The sequence below is a fragment of the Pseudophryne corroboree genome, chromosome 4 (genome assembly GCF_028390025.1).
Source record: "Pseudophryne corroboree isolate aPseCor3 chromosome 4, aPseCor3.hap2, whole genome shotgun sequence".
Taxonomy (NCBI): domain Eukaryota; kingdom Metazoa; phylum Chordata; class Amphibia; order Anura; family Myobatrachidae; genus Pseudophryne; species Pseudophryne corroboree.
The window spans coordinates 203,837,260-203,859,079 of record NC_086447.1 but is presented as its reverse complement, the minus strand read 5'-3'; the positions used below and the strand labels follow the sequence as shown (position 1 = coordinate 203,859,079).

The window sequence follows — 21,820 nt, the reverse complement described above, 5'->3', positions numbered from 1 at the left end:
TTTTGATCCAAGAGTGAAGCCAATATGTCAGTGATCTCATGCGTAGTAAAGGATTTATCGGGATCCATTGTTGTAGTAAGTGATGAGCATCTCAATGGGCTATTGCTGAGACCAGATGCTGGTGACTGAGGGCTACCTGCAGGAATGTTGTCCCGACCCCGACCTTTATTTGCTTGTGAGCCGCGGGGATTTCTGGCGGTTTTAGCCATGTACTTATCCATTACCAAGAACTATCGAACAAGCAATAGCGTATGAGGTATAAGAGACTTAGAAAAAAGAAACGTACATGAAACTAGGTGCACTGCAATATGATTTCACACCAGCTGAGGAAGCTCCAAAGCCGTTTCTATGATGTATCAAAATAGTCAATATTCGTTAATATACTCCAAAAGAGCCGGCCTCAGGACACTTACAGCGTATGGGTCAGGTGACCTAGAATGTCCAGCACCCAGCAGTGACGATTATTTATGTATAGATATGGAGTTTCCAGAAGGGAGACGAATATACTAAAACATAAATAAAAAAATAAAAATAAAAAATAAAATAAATAAATAAAATAAATGAAAGTAAAAATAAGATAGTGAGGTAAAGCACAGTTATGCCCAGTCTTGCTTACCCCTGTCTTCAGGCAAATAATGTAGCTGTCTATTATCTCACTCTGTGGCCAAAGGGAGGATGCTGCCCAATATGGAGTGAGTGGAGGGTGGTCACGGTCCAGCCAGCGACCACTGCCATCCACTATATGCAGGATTGTATGCAGCTCAGAAAAATCCAAGATGGCCACCGGGTGAGGGATTCTCCGGAGCAAAGGTCTGCAGGGTCAGGTGAGCCTTTTCTGGCAGTCAGGCCGGGAGCCCGCGGTCAGGCTGTCTGGTTCCCGGGGAGCAGGGGGAAAAGATGTGAATGCCGCTGCCGCGGATGGAACAGAAACCTCCGTTCCGCCGCCCTGGAAGTCAGCAGTGGTTCCCAGGCAAACTCGAGGCCCCGGCCTTTGCTGGTGCTGTAGGCCGGGAATCGCAGTGACGCCTGCAATGACTCTTCGGACCCGCTAATGGGTCCCTGCGTAGCCAGCCAGTGTGGAGGGACGGGTGAGGTGGGGAACGAGGGTCCAGTGGGCTAAATAGTATATTTATGCTGATTTACAGCAGACGCCGGGTAAGAGCTCATCCAGGGCACGTCTTACTCCTAGCCCAGCAAGCCACGCCCCCCTGACAACCCAGTTTTGAAGAAATTTTCTGTCAGAAAAAGCTTTTTCAGGGCTGCCCAGTGCAGCCCACCTGTTAAGTGATCTGCTGCTGCAGACACCAACTGAAACTGAGCTCACAGTGCCTGGAGGCGGGGTTATAGAGGAGGCCCCAATGCATCCTGGGACAGCTTAAAGCTTTAGACGGTTGGTGCCTTTGGATCCAGATCCACTCTACACCCTGATGTTTCCCTGTGGAAACCAATGTAACCGGCTGCAGAAAAAAAAGTTACTTAATGGTCATTAGCATATTTGCCTCACTAATAGATGCTCAGAGCTTTTTTTTTTTTTATTTGCACTGGACACTTTATGATTGGCATACACAGGATACACCAGTCATCAGCAGCATGGTATCCAGACTCTGGGTCGACACCACTTAGGATGACACCCATTAGGTCGACACCCATTGGTCGACAGTGAATATGTAGACACTAGAAATAGGTCGACACAGCCATTAGGTCGACATGAACAAGGGTGACATGCAAAAAGGTCGACATGAGTTTTTTTTTTTTACTTTTTCATACTTTATGATGGACTAAGAACAGTATGGCGAGTGAAGCGAGTCATGCAAGGGGACACAGTGCACTAATTGAGGTTCCCGGTCACCCAAAAAACATGAAAAACTCATGTCGACCTTGTTCATGTCAGCTTAATGGCCGTGTCGACCTATTTCTAGTGCTGACCTCGCCATTGTCGACCTGATGGGTGTTGACCTAGACACTGTCGACCCTGAGTCCCATACCCCATCACCATACCCAGCATGTCTGCACACATTGGTTACAGCAGATTCTGTTCTTTTAATCTAGATTCTTACTTAAGTGTAATATAACATAACATCTACATATAGGGTTAATGCAAAAATAGTAAGGCGTATTTTCTAATATGAGAATATGCTGAGTTCTCCCAATAGTGTTTATTGTATATGTTGGTCTTGTATAATTACCAGTGAGATAAACTGTTATTATCAACTGTTATGACTGATACACTGCAATAATATGTTGTTGTGTATTGTCAGGGATACCAAGAGATCAGACAGACGGGTTACTAGGGGAGGAAGGGGGCCAAGACTAGGAATGGGGGACATGGCCATGACCCATTGGTTTGACCTCTGCAGAAGCTGTGTGCTGCCATGAAAAGGCAGCAAGCACCACGCATCCATGTGTTTTCTGCGCTTTAGCTGCTAGACCAGGTTGGTTTTGCCTTTTAAAAGCATTGCGGCTTTAAATCTAGAGGCTTAATAGATGAAAATGTGTAAGTGCCAGTAGCTCGCAGGCTATTACATCTACCCCAATATGAATCTTACCTGCTCCAGAAGAAGGCCATGTATCTGTAGATTCTCAAAGTATTTTTGCCTCTTTTCATTATGTTCATCTTGTTTGTAGTTGTTTGTCTCCCAAACCAACACGAAATCTGAGGTCACATGAAAAAATAAAAAGAGCACTCAATGTAATGATTGGGGCTTCCTAATCCATAACTACAGTACTATAAAGGTGATGACAGGATATGTAGGAATTTATTAAATTAGTTTGACATGCACTATACAGGTACAGTATATATGAAGAAACAGATTTATATGGGACTTAAGATAAGGTAAATGGGACTAAAAAGGAGATTTATGGTAAGAACTTACCTTTGTTAAATGTTTCTCCGAGGTACACTGGGTTCCACAGGGAATAACATCGGGGTGTAAAGTAGGATCTCGATCCGAGGCACCAACAGGCTAAAAGCTTTGACTGTTCCCAAGATGCTCAGCGCCGCCTCCTCTATAACCCCACCTCCGTGCACAGGAGCTTAGTTTTGTTAACCAGTCCAATGAGGTAGCAGGTAAAAGAGACGACAACCATTAGTAGCCACATACACCACATTCTCACGACAGGAGAAGGTATCAGCGGCTAATGCCATACAAACCCAAAGAAGTTAAGTGTGTCAGGGTGGGTGCCCTGTGGAACCCAGTGTACCTCGCAGAAAGAGATTTAACAAAGGTAAGTTCTTACCATAAATCTCCTTTTCTGCAGCAGGGTACACTGGGGTTCCACAGGGAATAACATCGGGGATGTCCTAAAGCAGTTCCTCATGGGAGGGGATGCACTGTAGCGGGCACAAGAACCTGGCGTCCAAAGGAAGCATCCTGGGAGGCGGAAGTATCAAAGGCATAGAACCTTATGAACGTGTTCACAGAGGACCACATAGCCGCCTTGCACAATTGTTCAAGGGTCGCACCACAGTGAGCCGCCCAAGAAGGTCCAACAAAACGAGTAGAATGGGCTGTGATGGTAGCAGGAGCTGGAAGGCCAGCCTGTACATAAGTATGTGCACTCACCATTCTAATCCATCTGGCCAAGGTCTGCTTGTTTGCAGGCCAGCCACGTTTGTGAAAACCAAACAGTACAAAGGAGAATCAGACTTCCTAACGAAGGCTGTCCTCTTCACATAGAACGGAGAGCCAATACCACATCCAAAGACCTCTCTTTGGAAGACAATTCAGGAGAGACAAAGGCAGGAACCACAATCTCCTGGTTAAGGCAGAAAGAAGACACCACTTTAAGGAGAGAGCCAGGGCGCGGTCTAAAAACCGCCCAGTCATGGTGAAAAATCAGATAGGAGGACCTACAAGACAAGGCACCCAAATCTGATAACCGTCTAGCAGAGGCAATAGCCAGCAGAAACAAGACCTTAACAGAAAGCCACTTAAGGTCCGCAGATTCAAGAGGTTCAAACAGAGACTCTTGCAAGGCCTCCAGAACCACCGACAAATCCCAAGAGCCATAGGTGGGACATAGGGAGGTTGAATCTCTAAAACACCCTGAGTGAATGTATGAACATCAGGCAGAGTCACAATTTTTCTTTGAAACCATACTGACAAGGCAAAAATATAAACCTTGAGGGAGGCCAGCCGAAGGCCCAAGTCCAGGCCCTGTTGTAGGAAGGCCAAAAATTAGGCCGTACTAAACTTGTAAACAACATGATTGTTAGATGCGCACCAAGCAAAGTAAGAATTCCAGACCCTATGGTAAATCCGAGGAGAAGCCGGTTTACGGGCCTTCAACATAGTTTGAATGACCGCCTCAGAAAATCCTTTGGCCCTCAGTACGGAAGCTTCAAGTGCCACACCGTCAAAGCCAGCCGGGCCAGATCCTGGTAGACACAAGGGCCCTGAACGAGGAGGTCTGGTCGTTGTGGAAGCAGAAGAGGACGCTCCGGCGGGGGACCCTGTAGGTCTGAGAACCAATGCCGTCTGGGCCACGTCTGAGCTATCAGAAGTAGGATTCCTCCTTCTTGCTTGAACTTCCTCACTACTCTGGGCAAGAGTGACACCGGAGGGAACACGTACGGCAGCCGAAAGTTCCATGGGATTGCCAGTGTGTCCACAAACTCCGCTTGAGTATCCCTTGTTCTTGCTCTGAAGACCGGAACCTTGTGATTGTGTCGAGACGCCATCAGGTCTACATCTGGTAGACCCCACTTGTCCACTAGGAGTTGAAATACTTTGGGATGAAGGGTCTCTCTGGCGTGTACATCCTGACTACTGAGGAAGTCCGCTTCCCAGTTGAGGACCCCCGGAAAGAACACTGCCGAGATGGCTGGCAGATGGCGTTCCGCCCATTGAAGAATCTTTGACACTTCCATCATTGCCATGCAGCTTCAAGTGCCGCCTTGATGATTTATGTATGCTACCGTGGTGGCGTTGTCCGCCCTGGTCCCTCGACCTGAAGAAAGTGTTGCTCCAACACCACGCCCCAACCCCTCAGACTGGCATCCATCGTCAGGAGGATCCAGTTGGAGATCCAGAAGGGATGACCCCTGCACAATAGTTGGTCCTGTAGCCACCAGCTCAGTGACAGACGAACCTCCGGAGACAAGGAGATCATGTGAGACCTGATCCGGTGAGGCAGGCCGTCCCACTTGGCAAGAATCAGCTTCTGCAGAGGGCAGAAATGAAATTGAGCGTACTCTACCATGTTGAAAACCGACACCATGAGGACTAGTACTTGCATCGCCAAGTGTAGTGACACTCACGGGCGAGAGAGGAAGCATCGCATCCTGACCTGAAGTTTCAAGACTTTCTCCTGAGAAAAGAACAACCGCTGGTTGTGTGTGTCCAACAACAACCCCAGGTGCACCATGCTCTGAGCAGGGACCAGGGATGATTTCTTCCAGTTGATGAGCCACCCGTGGGCTTGCAGAAACTGGACCGTCAGATCCAGATGACGGAGGAGAACGTTTGGGGAATTTCCCAGAATCAGCAAGACGTCCAGGTACGGTAGGATCCTGATGTCCTGACAGCGGAGCAGGGCCGTCATCACTGCCATTACTTTGGTGAAGATTTGCGGAGCCATAGTCAGTCCAAAGGGTAAGGGCCAGAATTGATAATGGAGGTTGTCAATAGCAAACCGCAGGTATAGCTGATGCGACACGGCAATAGGTATATGTAGGTAAGCATCCTGTATGTCCAGGGATACCATATAGTCCCCTGGCCCCAAAGCCAGGACAACAGAGTGAAGGGTTTCCATACAAAACTTGGACACCCTCACAAACTTGTTCAAAGACTTGAGGTTGAGAATGGCCCAAGAGGAACCATTCGGTTTCGGGACTAGGAACAGCGTTGAATAGTACCTCCTGCCTTTCTGAGCCAGAGGCACCGGCACTGCCACTCCTGTGTCCAGGAGGGACTGAACCACCGAACGAAGAGCCTTTGCCTTTACCTGATCCGAAGGGATGTCTGTCAGGCAAAAGTGATGAGGGGGACGTTTCTTGAAGGATATGGCGTATCCGTGAGTGATGACTTCCTGTACCCAGGCGTCACAAGTTGTCTTCAACTCTGTTTTGGAAGCAGGCTGACGTGCAGCCCAAGCACGTTTAGGTTTGGGCTTAGTTGATTTGGAAGTGCGAGCCTGTATCGGGTATGCCTGACCCTTTGCCTAACCTGGAGGTCGAAAGGAATGAAAGGAAGTACTCTTAGCCTTCAGAGCCGAAGGAGTAGTACTAGGCAGACATGCAGTCTTAGTAGATGCTAAGTCAGCAATGATCTTGTTGAGATCTTCCCCAAAAAGTATGTTTCCCTCAAAAGGGATTGTCACAACTGAGGGCCTGAGCTGACGGGAGGCAGCCTCAGTTGTAGGGGCTGAGATGTACCGGAACCTGGGAGGTTGAATCAGACCCCTGGACATGTAAGTAACATGAATAATAACTGCCCGAAGGCGTGACCACGACAACTTGGATAAAAGTCAATGATGTTTATTATGACAACTCCGCAACACAGCAGCAGTAAAAGAAAACGTAAAAGTCAGCAAAGAATAAATACAGTTCCTGGGTACTACAGGATGGCAGGAGCCACAGGGCACTGGTAGTGTGAGATAGTTCTTATAATCTTCTAGATGGAAAGTCCTTACCAGGCCCGACTGTAGCAATGGAGATAACCCAGGATTGTGCCAGCTGGTGTTCCAGGAAAAGCTGGGTTGCTGAAGATAAAACGGCTGCTGTGGATACTGGCTGGAACCAGACTGTTGTTAGCACGGAGTGGATACTGGCTGGAACCAGTTAAATAATAAATGAACTTGGGAGCGATGAAATATGAACTGAAATGTAGAACTTGAGAGCGGAGAAATAATAATACCGGTGGAGAGTGGTAAAGTGTAGAAAGGACACCGGCCCTTTAAGAGAAGCTGTACTCTGCTGGAAGCTGAGCTGGAAGCAGGTAATGTTGTAGCTGGAAACAGATGAATCCACAATGGATTGGAGAGTCAGGCTACACCGCAGGTGGAATGCTGGTGCGGGTCTCTATGGTGGAAGTCTTGAGACAGGAGCTGGAACCTGGAAGACAATCACAGGAGAGAGACAAACAGGAACTAGGTTTGACAACCAAAGCACTGACGCCTTCCTTGCTCAGGCACAGTGTATTTATACCTGCAGCAAGGAAGGGATTGGCTAGGCAATTATGCAGATTATCAATACTGAGAACAGATTGGTGGAAATGAACAGCTGACAGAATCCAAGATGGCTGCGCCCATGCAGACACTTGGAGGGAAGTTTGGTTTGTAATCCATGTGGTAATGAAAACAGTAATGGCGGCGCCGGCCACCGGAGACAGGAGGCGCCAGGCTGACAGATGCACATCCAACCACGCGGACACAGCGGAAGCCGCGGCTGACGTAATCGCCACTCAGACACTCTGCATGCAGAAGTTCAGGGACGGCGGCGGAGGCCGCGGGAGGCGCCATGCCAGGTGTAATATGGCGTTTACTGTGACAGCGTCCCAGAGTGACAGGAGAGGATACAGGAATGTACACATCAGGATAACAGATGGGATCCGGTCCTGGAGCGCTGAGCCAGCCTTAGGAGGCATCTGATGGGTAAGAAATGGCGTCCAGATACCCGGATCGTGACAGGGATCACCTCCAAGGTCTTTCTAGAGTCCAGATCTACAGACTAGGACCGCAACCAGAGGATCCGGCTAGCCAGAATAGACGTAGTAGATGCTTTGGCCGCCAGGATACCTGCATCAGATGCCACCTCCTAAATATAATGGGAGGCCGTAATAATATATGAAAGACACTGCCTAGCATTATCAGGAAAATTTGATGGTAGTTCCGCCTCAACTTCCTGAACCCAGGCCTCTATAGCTTTAGCAGCCCAAGAGGCCACAATAATAAGCCTATGCATAGCTCAGGCAAGAGTGTAAATAGACTTCAAGCAACCCTCCATGCGCTTATCCGTCGGTCCCCTCAGGGAGGTGACAGTAGTGACAGGCAGAGCAGATGAGACCACCAGACGCGCAACTTGTGAGTCCACCGCCGGCAGTGTTTCCTAATTGTTACTTAACTCTGCAGCGAGGGGAAAACGAGCTAGCATCTTCGTAGACAAGGAAAACGTCTTACCCGGTCTTCCCAGGATTCCTGACTAATATCAACCAAGTGGTCAGAATGAGATAAAACCAACTTAGTAACCTTCTGACGTTTAAACTTATCTGGTTTCGCAGAGGTAGCTGGAAGCCCTTCATCATCATTGATTTGAAGTATCAGCATGATAGCCTCCAAGTGGTCAGGAACATCCACCTGTGTCAGAAATTCCCCATCAGAAGCATCTGCATCAGAGTCTGAAGGATCAGTGAAAGCGCCATCTACATCAGATGAGGTATCCGAAACATGCGTGGATTGTGAGGAAGTAATGGCCCGTTTAGATGACACCCTGGTCTTAGGCGGGCGAGAGTCAGGATTTTGCTTAGCTAGTGACTGATGTAATTGCTGTAACGGAGAGAACAGAGTATCTGCCCACTGCGGATTAACTGCAGGGACAATATGTGACTGTAATGGCACAGGAGGTCCCACAGGGGGCGCAAGTCTAATTACTAGCGTAGTCAGTAAATTAGAGAAAACAGCCTAAGGTGGGTTTTGATTTGCCTCCCGTTGCTGTAGACTGACCATGGGGTATAGAACTCTCAGTACCGGAAACCCTCAGCTGCTACGTTTTCCTCTGAGAAATATGTGGCCTCAACACTGCATGGTGCAGGATCAGCCATGGATTTACCACCCTGTGTAGCAGACACGATATGTAAGCGTAACCCTAGGGTGTAACAGTACAAGATAAGCAAACAAACTACCTGACAAAAATCCCCTGTATGGTGTGACTGAAAGGCAGAGCACAAACAGAGGATTTCTGAGGTAAAATGTGAGGTAAAATGTGACTGAAAAACACAGAGAAAAATCCGTATATCCTGTGAAAGGGTGGTAGTCATGTGACCGCTGGTCGGCTGACCGACAGTCACATGACCTCCTCCGTGAGCCCGACGGCTCACTATCCCGATGGTCGGCATGCCGACCAACAGGGACCATTTCCACTCGTGGGTGTCCACGACACCCATAGAGTGGGAATAGAACCCGTGGCGACCACAGGTCGCCACCGAGCCCGCAAGGGGCTTGCTGCACTCGCCCCTCCCCGCCGGGATCCCGGCGTCGGTATGCTGCCGGGATCCCGGCGTCGGTAAGGTGACCGGCGGTCAGGAGGCTGCCGGTCACCCGTACTACACCCCCTGTGAAATACCTATACTGTATTATCTCATAACCCTGACGCACGGAGCCCGCTCAGGGTACAGAATATAGGAATAGCCATATGTGTGAGATATACGAAATAGAGACCACACAGCAGCCATTGGCACACACTCAGTCACATATACAATGCAGAGATTAGTGGGGGGTAATTCAGAGTTGATCGCAGCAGCAAATTTGTCAGCAGTTGGGCAAAACCATGTGCACTGCAGGTGTGGCAGATGTAACATTTACAGAGAGAGTTAGATTTGGGTGGATTATATTCATACTTACCTACATTGTAAGTCTCCTCTCCGGGAGAAGCCCGGAGAGGAGACGCAGCAGGTGTCTTCGGGGGGCGGGGCCGGACTATGACATCACTAAGCCCCGCCCCCACATCGGGAAATGCCGCGATTCGCGGGTCCGCGGGAAGGGGCTAAAATGACGCGATTTGCGTCATTTTAACCCCTTCTCCACCCGACTGAGGTTATCTCCATCCTGCTCGCATCACTAAGATGCGAGCAGGATGCGGGAGACCTGCCCACTCTTCCGGGGGTGCGGGAGGGCTACCCCAAAAAACGGGAGCCTCCCGCAGCTTCCGGGAGAGTAGGTAAGTTTGATTATACTAGGTGCTTCATCGCGCCCTACGGGCGCTCTTCACACCGTCGCAGGGGGCTACGCCCCCTTAACCCTTGCATGCCTTTCTGGGGTTTAATATTTGTATTATATGGAGTATTACCTGCATTCCTTTGTTAGTGGTTAAATATTGCACAATGAAAGGGCGTGCAATGGTGAAGGAGGCGCAGCCCCTTGCGACGGCGTGAACAGCACCTGCAGGGCACGATGTACAGAATGTAGCAGGTGCGGGGGGGACTGCGGATGGTGTCTGTAGATGCTGCGGGTGGAGGGGAGGCAGAAGTGGGGGTGGGGCCCGAATGGGGAAGGTTTGGGAGGTGCTGCGCGTGGGGGAGGGGCAGAGGAGTGGGGGATGCAGATGGGGGAGGGGTCCGGAGGCACTGCAGGTGGGGGAGGGGCAGGGGTGCCATGGGTGGGAGAGGGGCAGGTGTGGGGATGTTGTGGATGGGTGAAGGGTTCCGGAGGTGCTGTGGGATGGGAAGGGACGGGAGTGCTGGGGGTTGGGTAGGGGACCGCAGGCACCATGGGTAGGGTAGGGGCAGGTACGGGTGTTGCGGCGGATGGGAAAGGAGGTCCGGAGGTGCTGCAGGTGGTGGAGGGGCAGGTGCGGGGGTGCCATTGGTGGGGGAGGGGTGGGTGAGGGGGGGACCGCTGATGGAGGAGGGTGTCTGCAGATGCTGCGGGTGGAGGGGAGCAGGTGTGGGGGGAGACATATAAGGGGGGTGAATGGTGGAAGGGGCCTGGAGGTGCTGTGGGTGGTGAAGGGGTGGAGGAGTGGGAGCCACGGGTGGTGTAGGGGGTCTGGAGGCACAGCATGTGGGGGAGGGGTGGAGTGCCGCACGTGGTGGAGGGGAAGGTGCGGAGGTGTGGTGCATTGGGGAGAGGTCTGGAGGCGCTGCGGGTACTGTACATGCCATAAAAGGTAGTTGGAGGGTATGCAGTAACAGGGCCAGGACAGGGGTGACAGGGTCAGTACAGGGTTGACGGGGCCAGGACAGGGGTGACAGGGTCAGAACAGGGGTGACGGTGCCAGGACAGGGGTGACGGGGCCAGGACAGGGGTGACAGGGCCAGGACAGAAATGATAGGGACAGGATAGGGGTGACAGGGCCAGGGTAGGGGCGTCAGGACCAGGACAGGGGTGACGGGGCCAGTATAGGGTTGACAGGGGAAAGCACAGGGGTGACAGGGCCAGGATAGGGGTAACAGGGCCAGCATAAGGGTGACAGGGCCAGGATAAGGGTGAAAGGGCCAGGATAAGGGTGAAAGGGCCAGGATAAGGGTGGCAGGGCAAGGACAGGGGTGACAGGGACATGACAGAACACAGGGCACGGGAGAGATTGGTATTAGGGACAAAACAGTGGTGACAGACAGATGTGTCTTACCGGAGTCACTGCTGCTGGCTGCTGCTATTCCACTCCAACCTGTTGGGATCTGCTGCAGCTGGAGACTTGGCATGGCTGACTCTCTCAGGCTGGAGTCCTGCTTCCTCTGCCCGTCCGCATCCCTCCCCCCCTCCTCAGTCACACACCGCAGACCTCGCGCAGCTGCCGGGCACTGTGGTAAGGGGAGACTGGGAGTGACTGGTTAGCCCCCAGGAGATACTGCGGCTGGAGGGAGGAGGGGGTCATAGCATGCACGTGGCGCGGACCTCACGGCTTCCGGGCACTGTGGTAAGGGGAGACTGGGAGTGACTGGTTAGCTCCCAGGAGACGCTGCAGCTGGAGGGAGGAGTGGGTCAGAGCCTGCAAGCAGCTCAGATTTCTGCAGCGCTACCCGCCAGCTAAAGTGTGTGAATGAGCTGGGCGCACTCCACTGCGGGTGGCAGCGCTGCAGCTAGCGGTGGGGTTGCCGGGGCTGGAGATAACAGAGGCAGTACGGAACCTGCACAGCGGCAGGTGCCCCACTAAACTGCAGCTAAGAAGTGTGGAGTGTGCCAGAAAGTGACGCTCCTCTGCACCAGAGAGATCCTGCTGAGTATGCCGATGTGGGGGGTCAAGCACACTGTGAGCCGGTGCCCGTCTGTCTGTATGACATACCCCCTCACACACCCTCATACCTCCCAAATGTCCCGATTTTCGCGGGACAGTCCCATTTTTTGTGGTCTGTCCCGCTGTCCCACCCGCAGGTCGCAGTGTCGGGCGGTGGGGGGGGGGGGCAGTTGGAAAGCTCCTGTACTCGCTGTTCTGCTTAGCAGAGCAGCGGTGAATAGTGGAGACAAAGGGAGAGGGGGCATCAGGGGGTACGGATTAATGGGGGGTTCCAGCAGCAGAGCCGGATTAAGGGGGGAGGGCAGGGGATACGTACCGTTGGCCCCACAGTTTTAGGGGGCCCCCCGGCTGGAGTAGCTCTGTCCCAGCTCAGAAGCTCCCCCCCCCCCGTCCTGCCAGCAACAGCGGCAGCATTGTGCTACAGTCAGCACACGCTGCTGCGTATTGGCAGGTCTGTGGTGTTGCAGGGAGGCAGCAGTATCCCTGCTTTCTTCTGCCTGTGCGGGTGTGTAGGGGGGAGCGACCACCTCCTCTGGATTTAGCCCTAGCTGAGGGGCCAAAATCCCATTAAAAATATAAAAAAAATATATATATCGGAATTTGCATAAGGGGGCGTGGCCGCGCGGGCCGCGATTAGGCCACGCCCCCAACCCACAGCAGGCACAGCAATGAGATAGGGCTCCCCTGTCTCAAGTGCCCTGGGCCCCCCGGACTCATAATCAGCCCCTGGGAGCATGCCAGCAGCTCACAGAGCGCTGGGCATGCTCCCTCACTGACGAAAACGGGGACCCTCCCGTGAAGCCACGCCCCCTTTTCGCCGAGTGTGTTTCCCTCCTTCTGCCTGGATAAAGCTCCTGCAGAAAGCTGGGAGGTCTGCACCCCTGCCTGTGCCATGCCCAATGCCCATGCTATTTGCTTCTGCTCCTAGTCTCCTGTAGATTTGGCCAGATCTCTGTGACTCATTTGACTAACTCCGCCCAGTGTTGTGACTCCGCCCAGCGTTAGCAAATGAATCACAAGGTCACAGAATAGGGCTATTATATAGGAGATTGTTACTGTGCAGAGTAAATACTGGCTGCTTTATTTTTACACTGCAATTTAGATTTCAGTTTGAACACACCCCACCCAAATCTAACTCTCTCTGCACGTTACAGCTACACCCCCATGCAGTGCACATGGTTTTGCATAACTTCTTACAAATTTGCTGCTGCGATCAACTGAATTACCCCCATTACCAACAATAAAATTGCACTGGGCCAGCAATACTAAGTAACTATACCCAGTAGCGGATCTTGCCACGGGCAAGCAGGACTTTTGCCCGGGACGCCGCCTTCCGGAGGGCGCTGGCGCCATCCGGAGGGCGCCGCACCGTGGCAAGATCCACCACTGCTGCCCGCTGTGTCCCCTGTCCGCCTCCGCTGCCCGCTGCCGTCCCCGTCCGCCTCCTGTGAAGGGAACTAGACGCTATGCGTCTAGTTTCCCTTCGTGGAGAGTAACTTTGCTGAGCGGTGCGCGATGACGTCATCGCGCACCGCACAGCAAAGGTCCTCTCCACGAAGGGAACTAGACGCATAGCGTCTAGTTTCCCTTCGTGGAGAGGATCTTTTGCTGTGCGGTGCGCGATGACGTCATCGCGCACCGCTCAGCATTCAAGCGGCGCTAACAATGTACAGGGGGCGTAACTGACCACGCCCCCTGTATTAGGCCACACCCCTTTTCCTGCCCGGGGCGCAGAGCGCCCCTGAACCGGCCCTGACTATACCACTGAGTAAAGCTATTAAGATATATATATATAAAACAATGCACAGTAAAGACTGGATGTATATCACAGGGTACTTGTACTAAATACCCCTGAATGTATGCACTTGTTCATAACTAACACTGTCTAGACGACATGTAGAATACTTAAGTGTCCTGTAAATGCACAGCACTGATGAAGAAGGCGGCATTACAGAGAAGGCATCACCCAGCAGTCCCAGAGTCAGCGTAGCATGTGTGTAATGGCGCCCAAACGCTGACAGGGAGTGAGGGAGACAGAGAGATGCAGCTCCAGGGCGGGAACATTTACTCTAAATGGCGCTCAGGAGCTGGGGGAATGTCTACAGGTCAGAGTCTTATCCCCTTGCTGGACTTCACCACCGGGTACTGTGGGCCATAATAAAACGGTTATATATATAACTGCCCTGTGCCCCTGCCCTGGTGGTCTAGTGGGGTCCCTGTACCAACACAGTGTCCACGCCAGCGCGCTTCTCGCTGCTTCTCACCTCTAAGGAGGAATGCAAGTGTTTTGCACGCCGGCAGCCAACAGATGGCGCCCGATAGAGCAGCACAAGTGTTGTTTATTCGGGCACGCACAGCCGCACTTGCTGATGTTACTGTCATGTAGTTCCATCATTCTGACGGGCTGGTAACCAGTTATTAATAATTGAGGCATTAATGCAACTCAATCTCATAAATCATCTGTCTGGTAATCTTCAACAGTTGCAGTAAAATACTTAGACAGTGCCCCCGATGCATGCTGCAACACTCCACTGTGGGTCAGATTCAGTGGTGGGCACAATGCTGATAAATGCGTAGGTAGGAGACTGCCGCTCACAATACCAATGCTGGGATCCTGAACCCTGCATATCCCACCGGTTGGCATCCCGACCAACAGGGACTATTCCCACTTGTGGGTGTTCATAGAGTGGGAATAGAACATGTGGCGAGCACAGCGAGCCACCAAGCCCACTGCGTGGTGAGTGCAGCGAGCCTGCTGCATGGCGAGCACAGTGAGGGGCTTTGTTCCGCTTGCCCATGCTTGCTTCGTTGCGCTCGCCCCCCCTGCCGGCCACCAAACAGCTGGGATCCCTGCGTTGGTATTGTGAGCGCCGCCGGTCACACATACCCAACCCATTCAATCATGCCTCCAGAAAGCCCTCCAGAATTTTTTTATTACACAAATAAACTACACAGGGAGCTCTCTTAACAGGTCTGATCCATGTCAGTGTTACCAGCAAATGGCGCTCAATAAGGAACACTGATGCAGGCACACTACATCTGAGAGCAAAAGCCAATTGGCTGGCGCAGTATCACATGACCTCAGCAGGACAGCTGCCAATAGAAATCAGCCACCCTGACTTCCAATCACTGCCCGCTCCTGGGACATAAGTCATTTTTGGAGGTGGAGTGTCTGCAGTTGAGGGTCATGGCGGCCAACCGTGGCACTGCATTACAGTGCAGCATTTAATTAGAATCTCACTGATTCTTATTGGATGCTGGTTGGGCCAACGCGATCAACTGATTGCATGTCCGCGGTCGACCAGTCGATCGTGATCGACTGTTTGGCCACCTCTGACATAGGTTATAGATAGAAATGAAGAGAGAACACAGGTTACAGGTAGAAATGAAACAGGTCACATGGTATAGCTGTAGCAGGAACTGTTGCTGCTTACAACACTGTGGATCTACCTTTCTAAAACGTTTGATACGAGAGGATACTTGTTTACTGTATATTTTGGGTTCCTACCTATAGAAGAAGAATGTGTGTGGTAAATAACAGGATGATACATAAAACAAAAATCATGAATAGAAGTGTAGAAATACAGGAATCTGACTTCAGAACAAATCATTTATATTCTAGTTCAAGTTTATTTTACAATTATTTACCTATCTGTGTTTTCCCATCACTACAAAAATTAACTCTGTCTTCCTCTTCATAGGGTCCATGACTAGTAGACCAGACCTGCTGGACAGATAATTACACAGTTATAGCTAAGACTGTATATTATAACATTTCCAGATATACTATATTCTAAAAAAAACACACAATTTTAAAAAACACATGGCAAAGTGACATTGTATAAAAGGTAGAACATTATAAACACACCTAGACAAATGCCATATACATTATTCACCAGAGAATTTATTGTACACATAGTACAGCTGGTACGAAGATTGGCCCTCATTCCGAGTTGTTCGCTCGTTATTTTTCATCGCATCGCAGCGATTTTCCGCAAACTGCGCATGCGCAATGTTCGCACTGCGGCTGCGCCAAGTAAGTTTGCTAAGAAGTTTGGTATTTTACTCACGGCATTACGAGGTGTTTTCTTCGTTCTGGTGATCGTAGTGTGATTGACAGGAAGTGGGTATTTCTGGGCGGAAACTGGCCGTTTCATGGGAGTCTGTGAAAAAACGCTGCCGTTTCTGGGAAAAACGCGGGAGTGGCTGGAGAAACGGGGGAGTGTCTGGGCGAACGCTGGGTGTGTTTGTGACGTCAAACCAGGAACTAAACTGATTGAACTGATCGCAGTGGCAGAGTAAGTGTCGAGCTACTCAGAAACTGCTTAGAAATTTCTATTCGCAATTTTGAGAATCTTTCGTTCGCAATTCTGCTAAGCTAAGATTCACTCCCAGTAGGCGGCGGCTTAGCGCGTGCAATGCTGCTAAAAGCAGCTTGCGAGCGAACAACTCGGAATGAGGGCCTATGTGTGTGAGACCCCTAGAGCCGGTGAGAGGGTCATCTGCCAATAACAGCCGTTCCTGTTCCCTTAGAGCTGTTTGCACTCACTGGTACTTGAGATGCCGCCTGGACTTAAACCTGTAGCAGTAGGGGCTCACACAATGGGCTGGAGAACACAAGGTAATAACTCGGAGTGTATCAGCAGGATGATTTATCAAGGCACAACAAACATACTTTGGCAAATTAGTGCAGACTAAGACAGGCATTCAAATCCTGTCGGAATTTCCGTCAGGTTGAAAAATGGCAGTTTTTGGCAAATTTCGATTCGCTCTATTCAATTAAAGGCCCGTTTTTTTGACCTGTTGAAAAACAGGTGGATCAGCGAATTCACCCGCTGATCCACCTGTTTTGTCAAATTTGTCGGCATTTCCAGCAGGTTTTTGGCCCGTTTTTTCAACAATGCCGGTTCGACTTTAATAAAAGTTGGATTGGCATTGTCGAAAAAGGTCAAAAACCTGTTGGAAATGCTTGCAAATTGTAAGTGTTGGATCCTCTCCGTCGGAGAGGATCCAACACTAATTGAATATACCCCTAAGTTGATGTGACTGAAGACAGCAGGACTTGATGAAAACTGTATACACAGCAAGGCAGGAGTTAACTGTAAAACAATCTGGAGCTGAGTGTGTAGTCGAATCAAAGTAAGGCGATGGTTAACTGTGGAAGCAATCAGGAGCAGGATGTGAACTGAACTCTGGTTGAGAGCTGACAGAATGGCAAATAACTGCAGGGTGTTGCTGTATGAATTTTGTTGCAGCTTGAAATAACATAATACAACAGAGTGGCTAAGCTGTGACTTGAGAACTGGTCCGTGTGTATTAGAAACAGGTAGCTGCAGACTTGATGTTAAAGGCACGGCAGAAATTAATGTGGTTTGCTGCAATAGGTAGTCACAGACACACAGGCTGGTTGTGCACGGAACCAGGACTAGGTGTGACTTGATCCAGCAGGGTTAATCCACAGGAACTTTCTGTAATAGGACACAGACTAAAGATGACACAAAATGTAAGCTGGAGGGTCTTGGCAAATCTAGGACACAGAGCAGGCATAAACACAGGACACAGGTGCAGGGCAGAAATCAGCAGGGCACGTGAGCAAGACTGGCAGGTACAGCACACTGAGGACTGAAGCAGGGTATCAGGATGCAGGACTAGGACAGAGGTTAAGGTACAGGAACAGGCAGGCAGACTGGGAACTGTACAGGATATGAGCTCACTAGGTGCAGGAACTAGGGACTATCACTGGCTACAGAAACTGGCCAGAATCCCTAATGAAAGTGAGAGAGACCAATCACAGGAGTAGTCAGGCAGGAGTTAGGTAACAAGGCATTCCAAACAGGTGTGCTGCTTCACATAGCAGCCAGCATCCTAGTTGCTAGGAGACAGTCAGAAAACATACAGGAATGAGCTGCAGTGGCGGCTCACAACAATAGTGTTAAGGTAGAACTAGCAACTCCATCTTGTAATGCAGGAAAGCAACATATAGCTCTACTACTAAGTCCTGGTGGCATCCTAGTACTGGATGAACTTATTTAACCAGGGAACAGTGACTGTTTGAATAATGGAGACTACTGTGCACCGTAGTATGAACTGGTATTATTCTGTGGCCACACCCCTTCCCCGTTAAGCCACGCCCCTAAATGCCCGTATTTTACATAAGGGGGGGCGCCAATGCCGTTTCTTGGACACAGCGCTAAAATGCCTAGTTACGGCACTGGATCTATATAATGTGTGGCTGCACACTACATAGATCTGCCTAGTAGCAACGGTTTTGAACTGATCATTCTAGCTTCATATACAGTAGTTAAAATCTGCAGGCCTGCTATGCAGCAGCAAATAGCTCTATCAGTAAGGTCTCTGCCTTCAGTGTAACAGCTCTTGGGTTCTAAGCCTGTGTATGACTGCTAAAAGATATGCGCTACAACCTTGTATATTTCAATAAATTAAAAAATAAATAGTGTGAATCAATACATACATAAATAGTGTGAATCAATACATTAGACCAGTGGTTCTCAAACTATGTGGGTCATTCCGACCCGATTGCTCGCTGCAGTTTGTTGCAGCGCAGTGATCGGGTCGGAACTGCGCATGCGCCGCAGCTTTCGTTACCTAGAGATCGCCTCTGAGATAGAGGTGGTCGCTAGGCGGGAGGGGGCTGAACGGCGGTGTTAAGCCGCTGTTTAGGGGGAGCGGTCCGGCCAATGCAGGCGTGGCCGGACCTTTGGGGGGGCGGCTGCGGCGGCTGCGTGACGTCTCACACAGCCGCTGCGGCCAGTGGGAGCGACGAGCAACTCCCGGCCAGCCGCAGGAGCTGCGCTGGCCGAGAGTTACTCCTCAAATACAAAGGCATCGCCACTGTGCGATGCTTTTGTATTTGTGCGGGGGGGGAGGCACTGACATGCGGGGCGGACTAGCCCTGTGCTGGGAGTCCCCCCCGCATGTCTGAGTTAACGATCGTAGCTGTGCTAAATTTTGCACAGCTACGATCAACTCGGAATGACCCCCTATGTGCTGTGGCACCCTGGCGTGCCTCAGGACACTTGCAGGGGTGCCCTGGTTTGGTAGTCCAGAACCAATACAAATTATTTATGGTCAATGTAATAGGCAAAATCGGTGCTGGATCGCTGCCAATCATAAAATATGAGGACAAACAGAAGCAAATCTCAATTTACTTAATTCAATATTTCTTTCTGAATAAGAAACTTTTGACCTAGGGGTGCCGTGAAAAGAATTCTGATACTCTAAGGCAGGCATTCCCAACCGCAGTCCTCAAGGCACACCAACAGTGCAGGTTTTAGTGATATCCAGGCTTCAGCACAGATGGTTAAATCAAAATAACTGAGGTACTAATTAAGTCACCCGTGTTCAAGCCTGGATATCACTAAAACCTGCACTGTTAGTGTGCCTTGAGGACTGAGGTTGGTAAACACTGATCTAGGGCGCCATAACTTAAAACAGTTTAGTAACCACTGCATTAGACAATGATAAAATTATAAGAACACTCCAAATATATACAGTAGCAACAACAGGTTTTGAAGTTAACCTATTTTCCAATAGGATCGTATAAAAATGTTCATCAATGGTAAAACCTCTGCGCCTTCAGTATTTTCAAATAAACTTGCGTGAAATAATCCTTAAAAGTGACTTAATACATACGTACCAAATATAAGGTTGTTAACAGCTCGTAACAATTTCTCTCTCCGCGTAGTCTTCTTTCTCCACATGTGGTATTTTACACAGACATACAAATTGAGGAGGATGCATAAATAAATTGCACTTTTTTTATAAAGTGACTTAGGGGGTGATTCAGAGTTGATTGTAGATGTGCTACATTTAACACATCTAGGATCAGTCACACTGACATGCGAGGGGACGCCCAGCGCAGCGCTAGCCCGCCCCTTATGTCAATCCCTGCCCCGTCGCACAAGTACAAAAGCATCGAACAGCGGCGATGCTTTTGTACTTGAAGAGTAGCTCCCAGCCAGCACAGCTCCTGCCCGCTGGCAGGGAGCTACTTGTCGCTGCCCGGGTCGCAGAGGCTGCGTGTGCTGTCACACAGCTGCCGCGGCCCACCCCTCCAATGGTCCGGACACATCTGTGTTGCCTGGACCGCGCCCACTAAACGGTGACCAAACGCCACCAGCCCACCCCCTCCCGCCCAGCGGCCGAGGCAATCCCTAGCTAAAGACAGCCGTCGACTGTCTGGCATGCGCTGGCGCACTGCGGCGCCGGCGCATGCGCAGTTCAGACCCGATGCTGCTGTCGATCAGGTCTGAATGACCCCCTTAGTGCTTACATGCAAAGGAATAGAAAAAAGTGCTTTGTGCCTATTGTCTTTTACATAGAAAGACTTCTAGTACCACCCTGTGGTTAAAAGGTGTTATAGACCGAACTTCGCCAAGTTATAATAATCACCCTTGTGATATTGTGGGTAATAATACCCTAAAAAACTTGCCTTCTTCTATAAGATGTTTGTATGGGATCTCCAAAATAATCCACACAGAGTACCTTAAAGTTAAAACCAAAAACAACTCCCCACAGGGAAAATACCGGATAGTAATACATTTGTTAAAACGTTATCACACTAACTATACATAAACACACAATAAAAAATGGACTCCCACAATTGTAAAAAATATGAATGCTTATCTGTTTGTCATGCATCAGCAATGGAGAGGCAGCAGTATATTATACACACATATACATTTTTTTTATCAGAACACTATATATATATATATATATATACATACACACACAGACACACACACACACACACACACACACACACACACACACACACACACACACACACATATTTATTTATTTATGTATTTATAGCGGGGGGGGGGGGGATGGGTCACCCATAGTTTTCTTTTCTCTGGGCATCTGGGATGAACTTACGCCACTGCCCAGAGCCAATACAACTTGGGACTTTCGGGTTATCTCTGGAAGAGAAGTTTAGGAGACGTTCCCTAGGTCTCTGTCTATATTGTGATGACATGGTATATCAGGCCAGCACTTGCCCCACAAAGTTGGGAAAAGGCCAAGCCTAATGGTTGAGGAAGAGGTCCATTTAGGCTTACAGTCATTCTTTTCCAAGAATTCTCAACTTGTTCCTGCTCAGATTCATTTTGACGACTGGGTAGTGATGTGCACCGGAAATTTTTCGGGTTTTGTGTTTTGGTTTTGGGTTCGGTTCCGCGGCCGTGTTTTGGGTTCGGACGCGTTTTTGCAAAACCTCACCGAAATTTTTTTGTCGGATTCGGGTGTTTTTTTCAAAAAACCCTAAAAAACAGCTTAAATCATAGAATTTGGGGGTCATTTTGATCCCATAGTATTATTAACCTCAATAACCATAATTTTCACTAATTTTCAGTCTATTCTGAACACCTCACACATCACAATATTATTTTTAGTCCTAAAATTTGCACCGAGGTCGCTGGATGGCTAAGCTAAGCGACACAAGTGGCCGACACAAACACCTGGCCCATCTAGGAGTGGCACTGCAGTGTCAGACAGGATGGCACTTCAAAAAAATAGTCCCCAAACAGCACATGATGCAAAGAAAAAAAGAGGCACAATGAGGTAGCTGTGTGACAGTGGCGTCATGAGGGGGGTGCGGGGGGTGCGGCCCGCACCCGGATGTCACCCTTAAATGGGGTGACACCAAAACGAGCCGCACACGCACTCCCCATCCAGTAACGCATGCAGGGGGGTCTCTAAGTTCCCAGCAATCCCCCCTTGACCAACCAATTTGTTTCCCGTGTAATAGAGCTGCCTACCGCAGCCCGCGATTTAAGCCCCACCCCCGCCATTTAGCCCCGCCCCTTTGAAGACCCGCAAATCGCGGGTTGTGCAGAGAGAGCAGATGCCGCTTTCCGACTCCGCCTTGGTCCTTCCAGCCGCTCACTGCTACTTCCAGAGACTTCAGCT

General features: G+C 50.0%; 1 protein-coding gene across 2 annotated transcripts in view; it reads right to left on the bottom strand.

The window, feature by feature from the left end:
- ANO7 (anoctamin 7) overlaps positions 1-21,820 on the bottom strand; it is a 492,742-nt gene that overhangs the window by 203,980 nt on the left and 266,942 nt on the right. The window contains exons 4-5 of one of the 2 annotated variants that reach the window (XM_063915810.1): positions 15,539-15,617; positions 2,547-2,653 (exon numbers count right to left, since the gene is read on the bottom strand). In XM_063915810.1, the coding sequence (XP_063771880.1) occupies positions 2,547-2,653; positions 15,539-15,617 (186 nt within the window). The remainder of the gene's footprint in view (positions 1-2,546; positions 2,654-15,538; positions 15,618-21,820) is intronic. The other variant, XM_063915811.1, reaches the window with a different exon arrangement.